This window comes from Mastacembelus armatus, chromosome 13 (genome assembly GCF_900324485.2).
Source record: "Mastacembelus armatus chromosome 13, fMasArm1.2, whole genome shotgun sequence".
Lineage (NCBI taxonomy): Eukaryota > Metazoa > Chordata > Actinopteri > Synbranchiformes > Mastacembelidae > Mastacembelus > Mastacembelus armatus.
Genome location: NC_046645.1, coordinates 9,823,416 through 9,839,108, shown reverse-complemented (window position 1 = coordinate 9,839,108; position 15,693 = coordinate 9,823,416). Strand labels below are relative to the sequence as shown.

Sequence of the window (15,693 nt, the reverse complement as noted above, 5' to 3'; positions counted from 1 at the left end):
AGATGGTGCGAGGGGCAGAGGAAGAAGGAGGAAGAGAGGAAGAGAGTTAAAAGCAAGGGGAGCAAGGGAAGGGCAGAAAAAGATGAAAAGAGGGAGCGGAGAGACAATGCGCTCAGCTGTGGATAATTACAGCAGGAAGCTAGCAGAGGGAACGAGAGAGAGAGAGAGACAGACAGAGAGACAAGCTAATTATAATTATTTTTAGTATGCTTGTTGTTATCACTATTATCATAATGGCCATCAATATCACTGTCGCCACGGTGACAGCCACAGGGAAGAACTGGAGGGCTCTGTCTGCTCTGGACCAATGGGGCTCCGCCAACTGTTCACTGGATGGACAAATATGTATATGACGTGCGTGTGTTTGTAGAGGAAGAAAAACTCAAAACCAATGTGGATGACGTATGAGGGAGATGTCTTGTATTGGAAAACACTGTTTGCATATACAGCGTACAAATTCACTGCTTTTGTTTTTTATGTAATGCAGCTTTACATTACACAACAAACAGGAAGAGTCAAAACAGTAAGAATAAAATGGTAAAAGAGGTGCAATGTTTAGAGGAACGAGTGAGGATATTTTCTTTTAAAGATATATTTATCTGTGTTTTTACGTTAGCATCTGTCAGCTTGTTTAGGATTTCTTCCGTAGCAGCTGCAATTAGTGCAGCTCACAGGGGTCAGTCGTCCTACTGCTTTACACTTTTATTGTCAAATGTCAAATATGGGTCAGTAGTTGGTAAATGTCTCAACATATCTCTTTTAATAGAAAGTAACTGGAGAAAACAAGAGTTGACGGGCAATTGTTACTACTACTGCACAAACAAACAAAAAAAAGTACATGCATGTCATGATTGCCTCTTTTTATATGTTTACTTGAATACTCACACTTCAATCACTCATTCATTCACTCACCCAGCATTTAGCCCATCTGCCCCTGAGCCATCAGGATGCATGGCAGTATCTCCACAGTGCACACTCTGAAGTGCAGCTGAGTGTGCACTGTGTCTACAAGACTATTCATCTCCATGATAATTGTAAAAAGCATTTGGTTTCGAGAAGCCAACTTTCAGTGTTGATGAGAAAACAGAGAGTGAATTCAGGTTACAAAGCATGTCCTGATTTGACACAGATCAGACAGACAGAAAGCAAAAACAGCAAAGGCAAGAGAGAAAGTCCAGTAACTGTGAATCAAAGCCAAAAGAGACAGTGGCAATAAGTTTACTCTTCCACTGTACATAATGCACCATGCTATGTTTTTTTATTGCTGCTGGTCACTCAAGTAGCCCATATTTCCACTCATAAACAGACCATCCCTTTTCTTACATGCTGAGATATCTTAAATATATTGTGTTCATTGTGGTTCTCACCATCTTCCAGTGTTGTAGCATTGATCTCCGAGCTAGAGGGCCCTGTGCCAGCTCTGTTGAAGGCCTGGACAACCACACCATACTGGGCAAACTTCTTCAGGTTGTCCAGGGTATAGACCTCACTGTCTCCAGTGGCCTTCATCTCCACAATGCTGTACTGGCCGTTACTGCCCGGACCATTCTCTCTGTAACCGATCTGATAACCTCGGATCACCCCGTTCTGTAGCTCCTTCCTGGGGGCCTAAGTAATAAAATATGACAAGACAATACTTACATTAAACTCATTTATCCATATTCAATAACATAATGTTTTAGGAATTAGATTTATTTGCAAGGATGGAAAAATATGTGCTATAAGACAATGCTACACACAAACGAATGTGTGATGTGGAACTAATGCTTTACCTTCCAGGTGACTCTGATACTCTGAGAAGTGACAGGCTGCAGGATCACATCCATGGGAGGGCCATCGGGCTCTGCGGAGAGGAATAAAGACACAAAGAGGTTTAAGGCAGGGTCGTTTTGCTACAGCCCCAAAACATTGTGTGTTAGTATTCAGTCTGATGACTTTGAAATATTTTCATTTGCAAAGATGTTTTTCTCAGTTCCTTTGAGACAGTGCCTATGCAAAAAGCAAAAATGAAATATCTGATAAAAGTCAAGTCAGTGCTACTACTCAGGATACTTACGTGCTTCCTCTGTGCTGATGGTGAGTTCCTTACTGGCCTCACTCTTTCCTATAGCGTTGTAGGAGTACATGCGGATGCTGTAGACAGAGGCCGGATGAAGGTCCACTATGTTGGCCTGATTGTTGGTGGGGGAGATGTTTCGGGTGGCATGTTTAAGGTCCCAGGAATCTGACAAAAAAGAAGAGAATTATTACATAATTTTGTTTTTCATTTTAGGTCACACAATTTTCTCAATGCATTTGTTTTTTCTAAAGTAATATTTTCCCCTAATACTCACCGCAGAACAGTAAAATTCTTAGACAATACAGTTTTTATATTTTTAGATTAACCTATTCTGTAGCTTACTCACCCGTCTTGTTCTTATACTCAATATCATAGGAAGTAATGACACTGTTTCCATCAAATCTCTGTGTCCACCGGAGATTCATACTACGGTCTTTTACCTCTCGCACCTCCAGCTCTGGAGGGTCTGGGGGTTCTGATGAGAGTAAATAAAGGGCCAGTTTGAATGGAAATAAGGAAAAGCAGGTTTCGTGCAGTTTTTATTAACATTTAAAGAAGATGGTTTAGTACAGCATTTGTCCAGGACATTTGGCTACCTTGCACGGTGAGCTGGATAAGGCCTCGTCCTTCTCCGTAAGAATTGATGGCATGACAGGAGAAGAAGACTGAATCCTCACGCTCTGCTGGCTTTAGCTGCAGGGAGAAAAGTTGAAAGAAAAATGTCAAAGAGACAAACAACCCTATCTTTGTGCAGGCAAATTGTGTAGAGCACAGTTTTGTGATGGAGAAGTGGCCCAGTGAGAGTTTTTTCTATTTGGTATTTACTCAGTCTGTACCGCATTGGGAGGAGATGTGTAAAACAAAACACAGTTTTTGTGATTTTTGGAAATGAAACCAGTGGTATAGATTAATGTTTTAACTCTTACCAGTCACTGTCACCATAATTTCATATATGGATATCTTTGTTTTCGGATGATGTTCCACAGCAAGTCTCTAATTTGTGGAGTGCACAATGTAAAAAAAAAACAATGGTTGCAGGCAAATCCACTGTTATACCCTAAATCTTGTGCAAAATACACATATAAGCTTCTGTGCTCTCTCGGGTCTCAAACCCATTGGTTATGAGTGAGATGAGAATCCTCAGAACTCACTGAACACGCAGTTGATTCACTTCCTCTTTACATCGCAGAGCTCCTGAGTACCACTTGTTACCAGTGACCTCCTCCTCGTATCAGCATCCAAAAAACTGCATCACCAGGCCGCAACAGCTGCTGAATCAAATCCAAATCTATAGCCTGAAGCCTTTCATTTTTTAAGAGTAAAGTTAGATATGTGGCTGCCATGACAGACATTGTGACGTTCAAAATGTCCAGGCAGAGATATCATCCTTGGTATCATATTTTAGGCTGCTGTACATTCACACTTGCCAGCGTTGGGGGCAAGAGTACAGATAAACAGTAAAAAGACTTGATGTTATTGAGAAAGACAGGTACCAGTCCCTAACACACTGATGGACAATGTATTCTTAATGTTCGCACAACCCTCCAAACTGTGCTCTGCATGCTGCACCTTCACTCAGAGCCCAAACAGACAAAGAAAAGTAAAAAGGAAAAAATTGAAAGCTGTTTATATGCTGAGTAAGCATCATAAATACATTGCTGTCTGATTTTTCTAAACTAGGTGCTCGACCAAATACACGTTTCTTACCTTCAGTGTAGACAGCACCTCGTCCGTCTTCTCGTTGGGACTGGTGGTGATGGAATATCGGGGGTTGCGGTCGGGATCAATGACAGTATCGCCTCTTTCCCAGCGGATGATGATAGGCCATTCTCCCCTGGCTGTGCAGTTCAGCTCTTTCACATGACCCTTCTTTGCCATGGTAGTGTTGGGGTGACTGGTGATCATTGCAGGGACTGGAAGGAGTAGGAAAATGGAGTGTGAGATGAAGAGAAGGTGCAAACAAACCGGTGACAGCACAGAGAAATGGTTGTAGTAAAGAGATTGACAGGAGGGATATTAGACAACAGAGGCAAATAAAAAAAGGAGAGGGGTGAGGAAAAGAAAACAAGGTTTACACAGAAAGGGAAAAAGACGTGAAGAGAAGAGAACGCTAGGTTTAAGTTAAAAAAGTGGAGTTCAGAGTAGTCAAGTTCAATTGCAGGTGAGTAATGAAGAGCTATGGTCAATGAGAGAAAGTCAATAAACCTCCTCTCTCATTCTCCAATAGTTAACATTGGGGTCTAGGTGAATGAAGAGGCAAAAACGATACACTATATATTTTGTGTACACTCGATACACAAAATCACTCACACTCAGTCTTGTCTGGCCAACACTCACTGAAACAGGCTCATCTGCGCACACACAACATCGATCTGAGGAGGCTTCTGCTGTTTTGTTTTCATCACTTATTCATCTCACCCTCCCTGTTTTCCTCTTTTCCTCCCTCTCCACTGAGCGAAACAGACAGAATTGAAGGAAGCAGAGGAGAGGAACGGTTCAATCAATAAAACTAACACCAGAAGGAGAGAGAGAGGGAGAGAGGCAGCCCTGTGATAGCAGAACATGGGGAACACAGTAGATGTATTCATGCGCACACTGTTATATGTGTCTGTGTGTGCTAAAGGTATAAGCATTGAAAGGTACAAGAAATTAAATGCTAACATTCCTTTTGTGAATAGAGCTCTTTTGAACGATCAGTGTACCGCATGATACAGAGGGCACTGGCCCCAGAGTGGCCTACTTGATGTTGACAGTTGTGTGTGTGTGTGTGTGTGTGTGTGTGTGTGCATGCGTGCATGTACATTTTCATGTTGCATTATAGAGGGTGTTATTCACAGTGAGGGCAGGGTGGAGAAATTGATTGCAGATAATGATTAAGCTCAAAGTGCTTTTGATTGTCTGTAGACAGATCCCAAGAGTCCAAAGATCAATTGCTCAGTTGCATGCAACACACACACACACACACACACACACACACACACGCACGCACGCACGCACGAACACGCGCACGCACGCACGCACGCACGCACACACACACACACACACACACACACACACACGGGCACGCACACACACATTTCTTTTGAGGTTCCTCACTGTTTTAATCTGATGTTCATGAGCACCTTTGCTCCCCCAATTCATTACTGTATATGTATGTGTGTATGTTCAGGCCCACAGAGCACAGGGAGAGTAGTGCAAGCTGGCTCATTGGTTTGACACATTTAGCGAGTGTGTGTGCATGAAGACTGATAAAGCAGGGGCACTGAAGCGTCCTAGATGGCCTCACCACAGTCATCTATACTGTGAAAAACCCATCCTCTGCTGCATTGGCCTACAAAAGATTTGTGAGTTTTGTATACTCACTCTTAACAGTGAGGACCATGCTCTTGCTGATGTCTGAGCCCACACCGTTCGAGGCCTGACAGAGGTAGAAGCCTCGGTCCTCTTCCAGGACATGTCTGATGAGTAGAGAGCCATTATTCATGATTTGGATGCGGCCCGTCAGAGGCACAGGGTGGTATTGCTGGGGGTTCCCAATACCAGCTGGACAGAAAGACAGGGAAGGCCACAAGGACAAGTGATTATGGCGAAGTAAGTTGAAGCACATACATTTCTAAAGTACTTATAGTGCAGACCTATGAATAGGATAATGAGCGGAGAATAGACAATGCATCACAGTAGATAGATAAAAGATGAAAGATGGGCCATGTACCTAGTGTACCTTTGGCATGCTTCCACATGACCTTAGGAGGAGGATAACCATCAACAGAACAGTTTAGGATCCCTGCCTTGCCATAGATCCCGTCCTGGTTGTTGGGCTGAACCACAAACCGAGGTGGCACTGGATGAAGAGGAGAGTAAATAAAGCACAGAAACTTAAATTTCACCCTTCCCCACACTTGAGCCATATTTAAGGGTTCTTGCATGGGAACTTCACAGTATTTCAATCAAAACAGCACCAGCAGGATGACTATACTACTAATATCTGATAAGCAGTTGTGATGAAATTGTATAAATGTAGGATCCAGTTTAAGGGCGGTTCTATTTGGAACTGTATTTATTATTTAGTGTTTTTAGTTAAAAAATATAAATTATTACAGGGTAAATTTTCTCATTCAAAATCCTACTTAAGTATATATGTATATAGATATGTATTATATATTTGAATGTAAAAGCTTAATCTACAAAGTATCTATAGCTGTCAAATAAATCTAATGGAGTAAAAGGTACAATATTTCCCTGTTAAACATGAAGGAGTAGAAGCATGGGGCACCTCTAAATTACACTTAAAGACAGCAATGAGTAAAGGTACAGTAGTTTGTTACTTTCCATTCCTGGTGATTTTATATGCCAAGGTGAATGTCAAGTTAAATGTATGAGTCAGAGGAAATACTACACAGTTGTATAGGCCATTCTGTGGCTCTGGAGGGAGCTTTGTCAAGTCTGATGACATTAATCACTTGGCTGAACAGTGTTTGTGGTACAAAATGGACATTGTGGTCTTTGAAATATTTGGGTTTTTACAAGCCAAGAAGAATCTAAGATGGCAATGAATTGCATTATGGGAAGTGAAAGATTCAGTGTTTCTGGATTTTGACCAATAAGGATTCAAATAAAGGATATATTTTGACTGCTTTCCTTACCTGTGACTGTGAGCTGCCTCTCTGTGCTGACAGTGGCAGCATCATTACTGGCAATGCAGGTGTAGTTGCCATTGTGTTTGAGCGACACCTTGGATATCTGCAGGGAGCTCATAAACTCCTTCGTGTCGATTGTGATGCCCGAGGAGGGCACGATCTCCTGCCCGTCTTTGCGCCACGTGATGCGTATGGGCATATCTCCAGATGACACCACGCAGGCGATGTACATCAATTTACCAATGGAAGTTGGCGGAAAGTCAAATGGCTGGATCAGTGGAGGGACTGAGAGAGGTGGAGGAGGAGAGAATGACAGAATAAGTGAGAGAGGTCAAGGCAGGAGAGTGACAGAGCGTATGAAGAGTCAAGAAGAAGGAAGATTAAACAGAAATGTAGTAGTAGAAACAGCATAATAGAGGGAAATATAGTGAAATGAGAAAAGAAATAGTGAAACGCAAAAGAGATTGAACAGACAGGTTGATGAAAAGGGGAGTTGGGGAGAGAAAAAGGCAAAGACAGGCAGCAAGGTGAAATAAAGGGTAGATGGAGAGAAGACAGAGAAGGCAAAGAGGGAATGAAAATAAAAAAGATGAATGAAAACAGAGGGTTGTTTAAATGAGTGGGGTGAGAAAAGGGTGAAAACAAAGATTTCAAACAGTTATGAAGAAGGTTAGAGAAAAGAGTATGTCGTGTGAAGAAACAGAATATGTGTAGACACACACATTTGAAGATTCGAGGGCATCAGGAGGACATGGAGTGGGAGAAAGAGTGATGTAATGGCAGAAGACAAAAAGACAGAGTCAAATTTTTAGAGGACACAGTTCAGAATTTTCACCTGACAGGCATGTTGGTATAGTAGCAGTCCATCTGTCTACTGGACTGCAGGAGATCAGTAATTTGATTTCTTGAATCTATTATCTAAGCCTGGACTCCCAAAGCTTCCAGCGAAGCCTGGCCTACTAGCCCACTACCCACTCTGCAGCTGCCGGTGCCCCCTACAAGCAACTCCACTCCACCCTGCCCTGCTAAAGCCAGCCCATAATAGCTGCTCTAATTAGAGCCCCATTCGCAGGGGGAAGAACAGTGTTGCCATGGAGACCAGCGGAGGTGATGCTGGTGGTTTGGAGTTGGGGAGACGAGGTGGGGAGGGGGGGTTACAGCTGAGACATCTGGGGGATTTAATCTGGGCCTCGTTAAAATTCATCTAATTAAATCAGAGACATGACGAACACACATTCATACAAGCGCATACCTACACCCACACGCTGAAAATGCACATATGCACACATGCAGGCTCACGCACGTGCACTTGTGTAAACAGCCGTGCATGCATGTGCAGAGAAACACTATGAAGAGCACAGAGTATGACAAATTCCACACATCTACTAATGTCAAACTGAAACACACACAACCTTCATTCTACAACTTCCTAAAACAAACATGTCATGTTATCACTGCAGAGAGCACAGCGAAATAACATACAAGCTGACGCGCAGAATAGACAGACTCACATATTTTGTCATTCACACACATGTATGTATGGCATACAGACACACACACACACACACACACACACACACACACACAAACCTTATACAATAGGACCCCTGCACTATGTAATTGCTGAGTGGTTGAGAGAGCGCACTAGACCACTCCGCCCCTTAATCAGTGGTTATTAGAGGCAATGCATACAGCTTTCTTCTTTCCTCTGCCTGTGTTACACTCACAACCTCCTGCAGTCTTACTCTCCATCCCTCTTACAATCACTCTCTTTTACATTCATAATTTTTTTCCACTTTACTTTATCACACAGTAAATACTTCAATTACAATTCTGTACTATTTTAATTACAACATATTCACCAACCTGCGAAAATCACAAATACAAAATAAATAAATACAAAATAAATAATTCACACCACATAACACACAAGAAAATTATGTGCTCTCTTTTTTCTCCATATGCTTTTAAACACCGACAGCATGTGACTCTTCAGCCTAAGAAAATAAACCTGAGTTAGAAGTAAAAACCTGTAAAACAAAATTCCTACTTTCAAAATGATCAACCTGATCACCTTTAACTCACCTTTGACAGTGACATAAACAGTCTGCGTAATGAACAGCTGTGGCTGGATGAGCACACTGCAGACATAGGCCCCCTCATCCATTCCCTTTTGAACATCACTGAGTTTCAGAGTCCCGTTCTCATACACCACCTAAACAGACATCACACAAGTTTTACATGTAGAGTTGATTAGCACTGGTCATACTAATCATGAATTTCAATGAGATGATGCTAAAATCAATACACAACTGACAATGATGTAAGTTCAGGTTCTCTTGATTTGCATAGCACCTCAGGTTTAATCCAGCACACATCTTTTCTGCTATACTATTACAGTGCTGTATAGAAAATAAGTTCTAATATGGTTTTATTGACTTTGAGCAGAAATGCAAAAAGCGAACGCCACCTGGCGATGGTTGTCAGGCAGCAGAAGTCCCTCCTTGTACCAGTTGATTGAGTAATAAGGATACCCAATCACACGGCAGTTTATGAAAGTGTTTCTTCCTGCCACTGCAGTGATGTTCTTCATAGGCCGAATCCTCGGAGGGCCTGGACATGGAAAAGGAAAGGGGAAAGAGGGAGAGAGAGAAAGAAATTGGCAGAGAAAAGGATGGAAAGAAGTAGAGACGGGTTGGCCAAAGGAAGGAAAGAGAAGCGGGGAAAAAAATCATTAGCCAATGGTGTCAGAAACAAGTCATGGAATTTTAGGAATAAAGGGAAGGGGTGATAGGGAAGGGAGAAGGGAAGGAATAGAAGAGGAAAAAGCATGTAGGGGGATAGGAGGAGAGAGGGAGGTCTGAATGTCTTGCTAAAAGGTTGGTTCTGCATTTTTCTGGGGGAACTTAGTTTGTCACTATTAACCTACAGATTTGCAGACACACTCCTCCCCAGCTACCTGCAAAGGCTGAAAATCAGTTTAGTCCCCCCAGACACGTTTAATACGATATCTTAAACTAGTTTATAAGGCATGGATGGGAAAAAAACCATTTACAAGTTAAGATGTTCAGCTTTAGGTAGAGGGAATAAAAAATAGATGAAAATATCATGAATCACGGATCTGTTTCTCTTATAGTTCACATTCTTTCCTGTAGTATAACAGACACAAACTAGATTTAGGAATACCACAATGCCAGACTGCAGAGTAGCAGCAATCATACTATTGTTTCCAGGTCAGACTGGATTAGCAATGGCAATTTCAGTTAATGTTAGTGATATTTAAACAAACTACACAACTGTATGACTAGTCTAAAAACAGAGTGTAACCGAGAGTGGGAGTGGGTGACTCAGAGAAAATGTGGAAAAATTAAACCAAACTGTACATTGTACATTTTTAGAGGCTTTCAGTTAACTTGAAGGTTTATATGCAAGGGTAAGGCTCCAGTATTAACAACATATATATGAATTTTCATTCATGCAGCGGCACAGTAAAGCAGTGGTTAGCACCGTCACCTCACAGCAAGTGGGTGATGGGATTGAAACTGCCCATAGGTTTAAATGTCAGTATGAGGCTTTATCTCTGTGTTTCAGCCCTGTGACAGACTGACTGGGATTGGCCTCAGAACCCATGTGATAAGGTAAGAATACAGTATAGGTAATGGATGAATGTTTTATGTTCGAGTAAATGCATCCAGCACCTGACGTATTTGTGTTGGCTGCTGCAGGGCCTGCAGGATCCTGGTTCTGTTGAAGCCCTCCAATGCAGAACTCATCAGCTTTAACTACTGTCGGACCGTTTGGGTCCAACTGAAAGGTCATGCTGCGACATGGCCCGTAGCATTTAGAGTGGCAGTGACACTGAGTAATAGTGACCACAACAGGTAATTGGCAGACTAAGTTGAACAAAATTAATGTGACTGATTTCCAAAAAAATAAATAAATAAAGCTTGACTGCCTCAATATGTTGGTCTTGTATCATTGCCAGCAGACAGAGACTGGAGGCTGTGGGCAGGCAGGCAGGAAGAGACAGACAAAATTTGTTTAGCATTACTGGTCGACACTGGACCATCACTCAGTCATCTGCTACTTCTTCGCTGACCTTCTCACCATTGTTGATCTTGCATCTTTGTTGTTATCTCTCTTTCGAGCCCTCTTACCCCCACTTCTCTCTCCCTCTTTCTCTCTCCTCCCTTTCTCAGCATGTGCGGAGCTTTGAAGTCACAGCTCTGACGAATCAAAAGATGTATTATTCAGTAGCACTGTCGCGCAGACACACACATGCTGACACACACCCACACACAAATACAAATACAGTATTCACGTGCTTGTGTGTTCAACAACGTCTGTGATGCTTGATATCTCCTGTTGCCTCCTCCCTTAATGCGAGAAGTTGAGAATATCACATTTCAGTGAGCGGAGAAGCATATTAGTATGTTACTGCTTTTCCACATGTAGTTATGCATTTGTGTCCATGTATATGTGTTTAATGGCCATTCTGCCAATTTGTGTTGCATGTAGTGCTGAAGCTGTTTGGCAATAGGGTTCATTCCTTCTCCAATGATCAGTCTGGCAGGTCTGCTCAGAGCAGACTCACATGTCACAACCACACAGCTCACCAAAGGAAAGAGAAAAGAGAGAGAGAGCGAGAGAGCGACAGACATGCAGACACTGATACAGCCCTGTCCATCAGTGTCACTCCTCATCCTTGTCGTCTCTTATGATAGTGACATCACCAGTTCTGCCTCCAGAGTTCATCATCCCTCCTGCAACTGACACCGGTGCTCCTCTCCTCTCAATTCCTCTTCTCTCATTTCAATTAGTCTCTCTCTTCCTGCATCTGGGTATCTGTTTTTTTCTCTTGCAAAGCTTCTACATCCATTTGTCTCACACTTCTCTCACTCCTTCTCCGTTATTGTATCAACTCTTTCACTCCATACAATATGCTGATCTACAATCTCTCTATTTTAACTTTTTGTCTGCCTGCAAAAAATGTCTTAGTGCATGTATATGATTGTTCGTACAGGTACAGTAGGTGGATGAGTTTTCTTTGTGTTTATATGTGTGCATTCATACAGGCACAGGACAGAAAGCTTAAGGAGACACACTGCAAGAAAGACAGAATGAGACTGACCAAACATGAGCTGCCGCAGATAAATTACATTTAGGTGTACAGATTGTAGGTAAGAACAAAAAAGAAAAAAGAAAAACAAAAATACGAGAAAGTAAAACACACAGAGATAGAGGTAAAGATATACAGTTGAAGGGTACAGGATAGGATATGGGTCAGGGTAGGGGTAGGGTTCAGGCTCTGAAAAGCCTCTGTATGACTGATATTGAAAAGTAGACAGGCACCTCTTACGTTTATGCGCGCTTGGTACTCGGCACTACCGGCCGAGTTTCGTGCGGCGCACCGATACACTCCTCCATCGCGAATCTGCGGGCTGCTGACGTTGACGTGGCTCACAGTGCTGCCATCAGAGAGAGTGTACTGGCTGGCTCTGACACGGGACAGGTCCCGGGCTACAGGTTCGTCATCCAGGGTCCAGGTGATGGTTGGAGGAGGTGCTCCTTTGGCGGCGCACATCAGGGAAAACGGTTCGCCTGGGACCACCACCCGCTCGCTGAAGGAGGCAATAATACGGGGTGTACCATCTACAATCATGAGACAAAAGATGTGACGTGTGAATTTTTGTTGATAACCAGAAGCTAAAAGTAAAACAAATCAGTGTTATTGTTGGAAGAATAATTAAAATACTCTTCAAATTGGAAACTTTTTTTTTTAATGTAAGGCATGGAATGACAAGCATGAAGGTTCATAAAGTTTAGCACAACATAAAAAACAAACCTCTGTCTGAGGGAAGTTTTTTTTTTTTTTGTCTTTTGTTTCAAGGTTCAAAAGCTTTTATTGTTGATTCACGCATGTATAGTAAATACAGAAAAAATGTTCCTCCAGGAACCATGGTGCGACATAAAACAATACAAACTCTACAATGGGTATTTGTGTATACAAAAACAACACAAGAAGGATGAGTGCATGTGTACAAGCAGTGTAGACAGTACATCAGACAATGTACAAGACAAATGGCACAATTAAGGGCAGTGCAGCGCTGACCAGTACAGATAAGGTGCAAATATATTTATGTAATGAAATATAAGAAAACATGCTGCTTGGAAGCTATAATGCAGATCCATAGCTTTGCAGATCAATAAGGTGCAATATTATCGAGCAATTGTTCCTTTTGATTGATCTGCTTTTCAGGTTTTTCTCTTTACATCATATGTGTTTAGGTTGTCATAATGTACATGCAGTCAGGGCATGTACTTGATGTGTATAAAAAAATTAACTGTGACTCACTGAGGAAAATAAACTAGGCATAAAAGCTATGCAATTCTGATTGTGTCAGTTTAATGCCAATTAAACTGTTATTACTTCATGTACTCCAATACTGTATGTAATGGAAATCGATCAGTTAACATCCTCTCCACAATATTTTGTGGAAATGCAGACATAACTGCAAATGGATGTCTTGGCAGCAGACAACTCTGCACATATAAAATAAATGCACAACATAATTTGGTCTCTAGTATGGCTGGTGAATATAAATATGTAAACCATATGTAATCATTGTCTAATTAAGATTAATAAGAAAGACAAATTCATGGACTTTCGCAAACAGCAGTATAACAACCTTGGATAGTTCTCGTTACATTTACATTAATGACCAAAATGGTAATCCCTTTCTGTCCTCACCTTCCAGCAGTATGATGGAGAAGTCCTGGGCAGTCTGGCCCTTGCGTGTGGCAAAGCACTGGTAAGCTCCTGAATGTCTCTTTTGTGCAGCAGAAATGAACAATGTCTCATTGTGAGCCCCCTGGATCGAAAAATGCTGATCGGGCAGGACAGGTTCTGTGTTACGGTACCAGGACACAGTAAAGTGGGGGGAACCCTGGACGGCACAGGAGAGGATGACTGTACTGCTGATTCCTGTCTTCAGGTTCTTGGGTGACAAGGTGACCCGCAGTGGCTCTAAAGATAGGAGGAGGACCAGGTAGAAAAGAGTTAAAAAAAAAAAAAAAGATGGTAGGCCAAAGCAAAAGCTTTGTCATTCACATTACTGGCTAAATATTGAAGGAACAGCCCTTATTGTGCAGGCAGTCTTGTCTCAGGAGGTACACGGGTGTTATGTGCAGTGTTGAATGAAAGCAATTTGAATTGAGCTACGCTGTGCTGGCCATGCAACACAAATCATATTTTGGTGGGGCGAGACTGGAAATTTGTTGTTTGTGTGTCAAGACTTCCTCCATTGGCTTTGTGTGTGTGAGTGTGTGAGCTAAGCAGCGAGGAAAACCGAGACAGAAAAACAGAAAGGGGAGAAAATGTCAGTGAGCAATAAAGCAGCTGGTGTTAAGTGCTGGAGGCTGCTGAATGTGTGCATGCATGTGTGTGTGCATGTGTGAGTGACAGTGCATGTGTAAGACTTTCTTCACACGCAATGTGTGCATGTACTGTAAGTGTGTGTGTGTGTGTGTGTGTGTGTGTGTGAGGGTGTGTGTGTGTGTGTGTGTGTGGGGCACCGTCCATGCTCTGTCATAGGAGGTTTGTGGGCTGTGCAGTGATGTGTCCTGCGGCCAGTCTGCTCAGTGTCCACTAACTTCCTCCTTTTCCCCAATCACCCTCAAATTCCATGCTCTATCTCCACTTCACCCTTCTCTCCACAAGTGTGCCTACATAGTATCTTATAGCCTACATATAGTATCTTCTCTATATGTGTCTCCTCCAAATCGCTTTCATTTATACACACAACATTATAAAATTATTTTTCTGTCGCTCTCTCACATCCTTGGTAAACAGAGCGACAGGCCAGCACGACCACTGCTTTGCTCTGTCACCACAGTGACGCCTTAGTGGGGTTTGAGAACACAGCGGGGGCAACAAGCCGTCCTTGGAGATCAACCTCATGCTCGACAGAGACAACAGTGGTCTGGGGAGGGGCGTGTAGGTAACACAGGGCCAGGGCTCAGCCAGCAAAGCTTAAATGATGTCTCTGTTGCACCTGTCCGTGACCTGACATCACTTTCATTACATGTGTCCATCTCACTCTTTCACTCCATCTATCAGTGTAGAGCAGTGGATGTCAGCAGAGGCATAGTGGGTAAAACGATCAGTGACGCTTTGCCATGTGCAGGGAAGGGTGGTCATGGGACCTGAATATTGGTATTTGATGGCAGTCCCTTCAGTTTTTTTTTTTTTACCCACCTATGACATTGAGGTGACCTGTCACCTCTTTGGAGCCAAAGCTGTTTGTGACCTCACAGATGTAGTTGCCGCTGTCCTCCAGCCTCAAGTCTGAAATGGTGAGCCCAGTGATGCGGCGCGTCCAGCGGGAGTCTGCAGGTAATGGCCGACCATCCTTTAGCCATCGGATGGTGGGGTTTGGATATCCAGATGCGATGCAGGGAAGCTCTACATTGTGCCCCACCTGCACCTCACCGGACTGGAAACTGTCCAGCACTGACGGGGTGGACTCCGTAGGGTCTGCAGGTGAAACACATCACAGCTCCTTGAAGAAATATTTCAATATTCTTGATCCTTTCTGCTTTATTCCAGCTAGACTGTCATCTGGATCTTTATCAAAATCCTCCTACTATTACCTTTAAAGCTAAAATGTTATATCTTGTTTGTTTAATCTGTATAAAAACTGAAGTAGACCATCTTCTAGCTCCAATTTCATATTTATCTTCTAACTCTTGGCAAGAAAATCAGTCTTATTCCTAAACTAAACTAAACTTGCATAATTTGATGAATCCATCTAATTTTTCATTCAAAACTGAATCCTAAAATTGTGTTTACGCCAAGCCAATGCACGAAGACCTGAGACAGCAAGTTTTTGCCTACCCATAACAGAGAGCCTGGCTCCATTGCTCTGGCGAGTCTCTCCACTGTACTTGTGCTTTGTGATGCAGCGATAGGTGGACAGAGCATCTTCCTTCTGCACT

At 42.6% G+C, this 15,693-nt stretch overlaps 1 protein-coding gene across 1 annotated transcript in view; it reads right to left on the bottom strand.

Moving 5' to 3' along the window:
• The window catches only part of LOC113134227 (Down syndrome cell adhesion molecule-like protein 1 homolog), a 31,738-nt gene extending 16,045 nt beyond the window's left edge, over positions 1 to 15,693 (bottom strand). Inside the window, exons 1-15 of the mRNA XM_026313478.1 lie at positions 15,593 to 15,693; positions 14,954 to 15,232; positions 13,448 to 13,723; positions 12,049 to 12,348; positions 9,167 to 9,309; positions 8,782 to 8,911; positions 6,703 to 6,981; positions 5,772 to 5,900; positions 5,423 to 5,602; positions 3,767 to 3,972; positions 2,656 to 2,752; positions 2,406 to 2,534; positions 2,057 to 2,224; positions 1,773 to 1,843; positions 1,368 to 1,608 (exon numbers count right to left, since the gene is read on the bottom strand). Of these exons, the coding sequence (XP_026169263.1) occupies positions 1,368 to 1,608; positions 1,773 to 1,843; positions 2,057 to 2,224; positions 2,406 to 2,534; positions 2,656 to 2,752; positions 3,767 to 3,972; positions 5,423 to 5,602; positions 5,772 to 5,900; positions 6,703 to 6,981; positions 8,782 to 8,911; positions 9,167 to 9,309; positions 12,049 to 12,348; positions 13,448 to 13,723; positions 14,954 to 15,232; positions 15,593 to 15,596 (2,632 nt within the window). The 5' untranslated portion in view covers positions 15,597 to 15,693. The remainder of the gene's footprint in view (positions 1 to 1,367; positions 1,609 to 1,772; positions 1,844 to 2,056; positions 2,225 to 2,405; positions 2,535 to 2,655; positions 2,753 to 3,766; positions 3,973 to 5,422; positions 5,603 to 5,771; positions 5,901 to 6,702; positions 6,982 to 8,781; positions 8,912 to 9,166; positions 9,310 to 12,048; positions 12,349 to 13,447; positions 13,724 to 14,953; positions 15,233 to 15,592) is intronic.